This window comes from Rutilus rutilus, assembly GCF_951802725.1.
Source record: "Rutilus rutilus genome assembly, chromosome: 9".
NCBI classification, from domain to species: Eukaryota; Metazoa; Chordata; class Actinopteri; order Cypriniformes; family Leuciscidae; genus Rutilus; species Rutilus rutilus.
The window spans coordinates 24,290,836-24,293,924 of NC_140223.1; the positions used below are offsets into that span (position 1 = coordinate 24,290,836).

The 3,089-nt window shown below is 36.5% G+C and overlaps 1 protein-coding gene across 1 annotated transcript; it reads right to left on the reverse strand.

The window, feature by feature from the left end:
• Nucleotides 1–1,608: 1,608 nt before the first annotated feature.
• LOC311296502 (olfactory receptor 1M1-like) lies at nt 1,609–2,594 on the reverse strand (the record flags this gene model as incomplete). The annotated part of the gene is made up of 1 exon (XM_084418327.1): nt 1,609–2,594. Exon 1 carries the CDS (start codon nt 2,560–2,562, stop codon nt 1,609–1,611), a length of 954 nt encoding a protein of 317 aa, XP_084274453.1. The 5' UTR covers nt 2,563–2,594.
• Nucleotides 2,595–3,089: the final 495 nt, after the last annotated feature.

Here is a 3,089-nt window from a genome sequence, read left to right on the forward strand (position 1 = left end):
GGCCCAGCCAGAGCCCTGACTTAAACCCAATTGAGCATCTCTGGAGAGACCTGAAAATGGCTGTCCACCAACGTTTACCATCCAACCTGACAGAACTGGAGAGGATCTGCAAGGAGGAATGGCAGAGGATACCCAAATCCAGGTATGAAAAACTTGTTGCATCTTTCCCAAAAAGACTCATGGCTGTATTAGATCAAAAGGGTGCTTCTACTAAATACTGAGCAAAGGGTCTGAATACTTAGGACCATGTGATATTTCAGTTTTACTTTTTTAATAAATGTGCAAAAATGTCAACAATTCTGTGTTTTTCTGTCAATATGGGGTGCTGTGTGTACAATAATGAGGAAAAAAAATGAACTTAAATGATTTTAGCAAATGGCTGCAATATAACAAAGAGTGAAAAATGTAAGGGGGTCTGAATACTTTCCGTACCCACTGTAATTAAACATAGGCACATGAGGATTTCATCTAACGTTCATCATGCTGATTATGGTAACTCCCTTTCCTATCTTTCAGGAACCTCAGGATTCACGACCAGTGCGTATACTTTTCGTCTACCAATTTTGGGGGAAGGCTGGCCCCGTCCCGGTGGATCCACAATCCACCTACTTTTGGGGGTCGGCTGCGCCCCTGCCTTTGTCTTCAGGCAGGAGATGCAAATCTGCTACCCTTGGATTACGAACTATGGACGGGGCCTACGCCAAAGAACATTATAATAATGCTTGCTGGGCTGTCAATAAATGTATGCTTCGTTACATAATTTTATCTCCCGAGTCTTTCTGGTAGAACTATTGTACCAGTCACACTGAGACAATTCAAATGGTACCAAACATGTAGTGTTGTATGATAATTGTTTACATTAAACCATATAGATTTTGGGGTGAATTTCAGGTGATCTCAGCATGAGAGAGAGAAGGGATGGGGGAAGAGGGGTCAAAGGAAAGAAATCTAAATTAATACAATATTGAGGTGATTGACTCAGTGCGACTGTGTCTTGGATGGGGATGCTAGTTTCACAAGAGAGAGCTCAAATGTTAATTTCCAGAAGCCTCCCTTGTCTTCTTTGTGAGTAGTATTTCCTCAACCAGACGGCCCGGCATTGTCTAATTTCTACAGTCTTACAGTATATACAGAATATTGAAACACTGCTGTCCACATCTGCCTCTTCTGTTTTTACTACCATTATCTCTGTCATGTTTTTGCTGTTGTTCATTGTATTCATTAATGTTCTTAAAACATCATCTTTATCAATCCTCCTCTTTGGTATTCCTGACAAAAATACTATATTAGCAATAAAATGATTAAAACTTCTTGCTAAAATGTTTGCCTTTTCAATTAGTTTTGTCTTAGGGTCAGTAACTAACACACTTGAAATCAGATGGATTCATTCATAAATAAATAAACAACATTTCACTGCTGTTAACCAACACACACCTAATGTGTCCAATATACATGTTAAGAGTCTTACAGACAACATTTATTTTCTGCTTGTACAATTTTATTTTCCACAATATGGATCTAAAAATATTTATGAAATACATAAATGTAATTTTTCATGTAGGTAATTTAATTCACAATGATTGAAGAACACATAGACAATCATTACAGTCATTTTGAAACGTTCCCTCTAATTGGTGCAGATCTGTTGTTAAGCATTTTTCGGATTAAGTCTTTGATTTTAGCTGTGTTTAAAACATAAATGATGGGATTCAGCATTGGTGGAAGAGCAAATGAAAGAGATCCGCTGATGATCCTGGCATTAGTTGTAGGTGAAGCAATCAAAATGCATATTATGGGAAGAAAGAATGATCCAACTACCAAAAGGTGAGAAACACAGGTCTTCAGTGCTTTTAAACGTCCTTCCCAAGTTGTAATTTTACATAAAGCAAGAAAAATGCCCACATATGACAGGACAATAATGAAAGGTGGTGCTATAATGAATAAAGCTTGAATGAGGGTTGCTAATAACTTATTAATGCTATTGTCATTGCATGGCAGCCTCAGCAATGTTCCATAGTCACAATACCAACTCTCTACCACGTTGGAATTACAGAATGAAAGTCTGGTCATCAAAGATGTTGACAGTGTTACAATACAGGTGTTAAATGCCCATATTACTGAAAACACTATAGACATTAACTTATTATTCACTATAGCATGATATCTTAGTGGAAAACAAATTGCAATGAAACGATCAAATGCCAGAACAACAAGAGTGTAAGTTTGCACAGTAATAAAGACATTCACAAAAAACATGTTTGCCAAACAAGCATTGTATGAGATGTACTGTGAGTCAAAAAGAAAAATCTTCATCATGTTAGGAATCAGTGCATTAGTTTCACCAATGTCGGCCAAGGCCAAGTTAAACACACCAATGTACATTGGACTATGCAGGCTCCGGTCAAGAGCTATAATGAGAAGGACTATAGAGTTCCCAATTACAGTAATAAAATATATGATAAATAAGAATATATAGTAATAAGTGTTGTACGGTGTACCTGTAAGCCCAGTGATGAAAAAGTATTCAGGATGAACAATCGAGATATTCTGGGATAAACTCATGGCAGCTTTGCATTTGTTGTTTTGCACAGGCTGAAAATAGAATTTACTATAAAAAAAATAACCCAAATATGTACTTTACCAAATTGTCATCTCACACTTTTAACATCTATTTTCAAATGTTGAATAAATACTTATGCAAACTTGCTGCATAATAATTGAATCACAGACTAAATAATCTTAAAGTTTTAGAGCAAGAGGAAACAATAACAGTGTCTGAATGTTTGTGAGCTGCTCTGAATTGAATAGTCTGTTTTAAATGCCCATCCTTAATCTCTCATGTCGCAAAGATCATTGGACATATGCGTCATTGAATCCAAATATATCTACTGATTCATCTCTTGAGAGCTTTCAGACAACACAATGATGTAACACTTGTATATTGAAGTAAATTTCCTGGCCACTGCTTTAGTTTTGATAAACATTTTCTTCACTGGCTACACAATTCCTCTTTGTGAAGTTCTCATTAGTGCACATTAAAGTAACGCAAGGGTATATTTAATTCTACATGACAACAACTGCAGTACAAC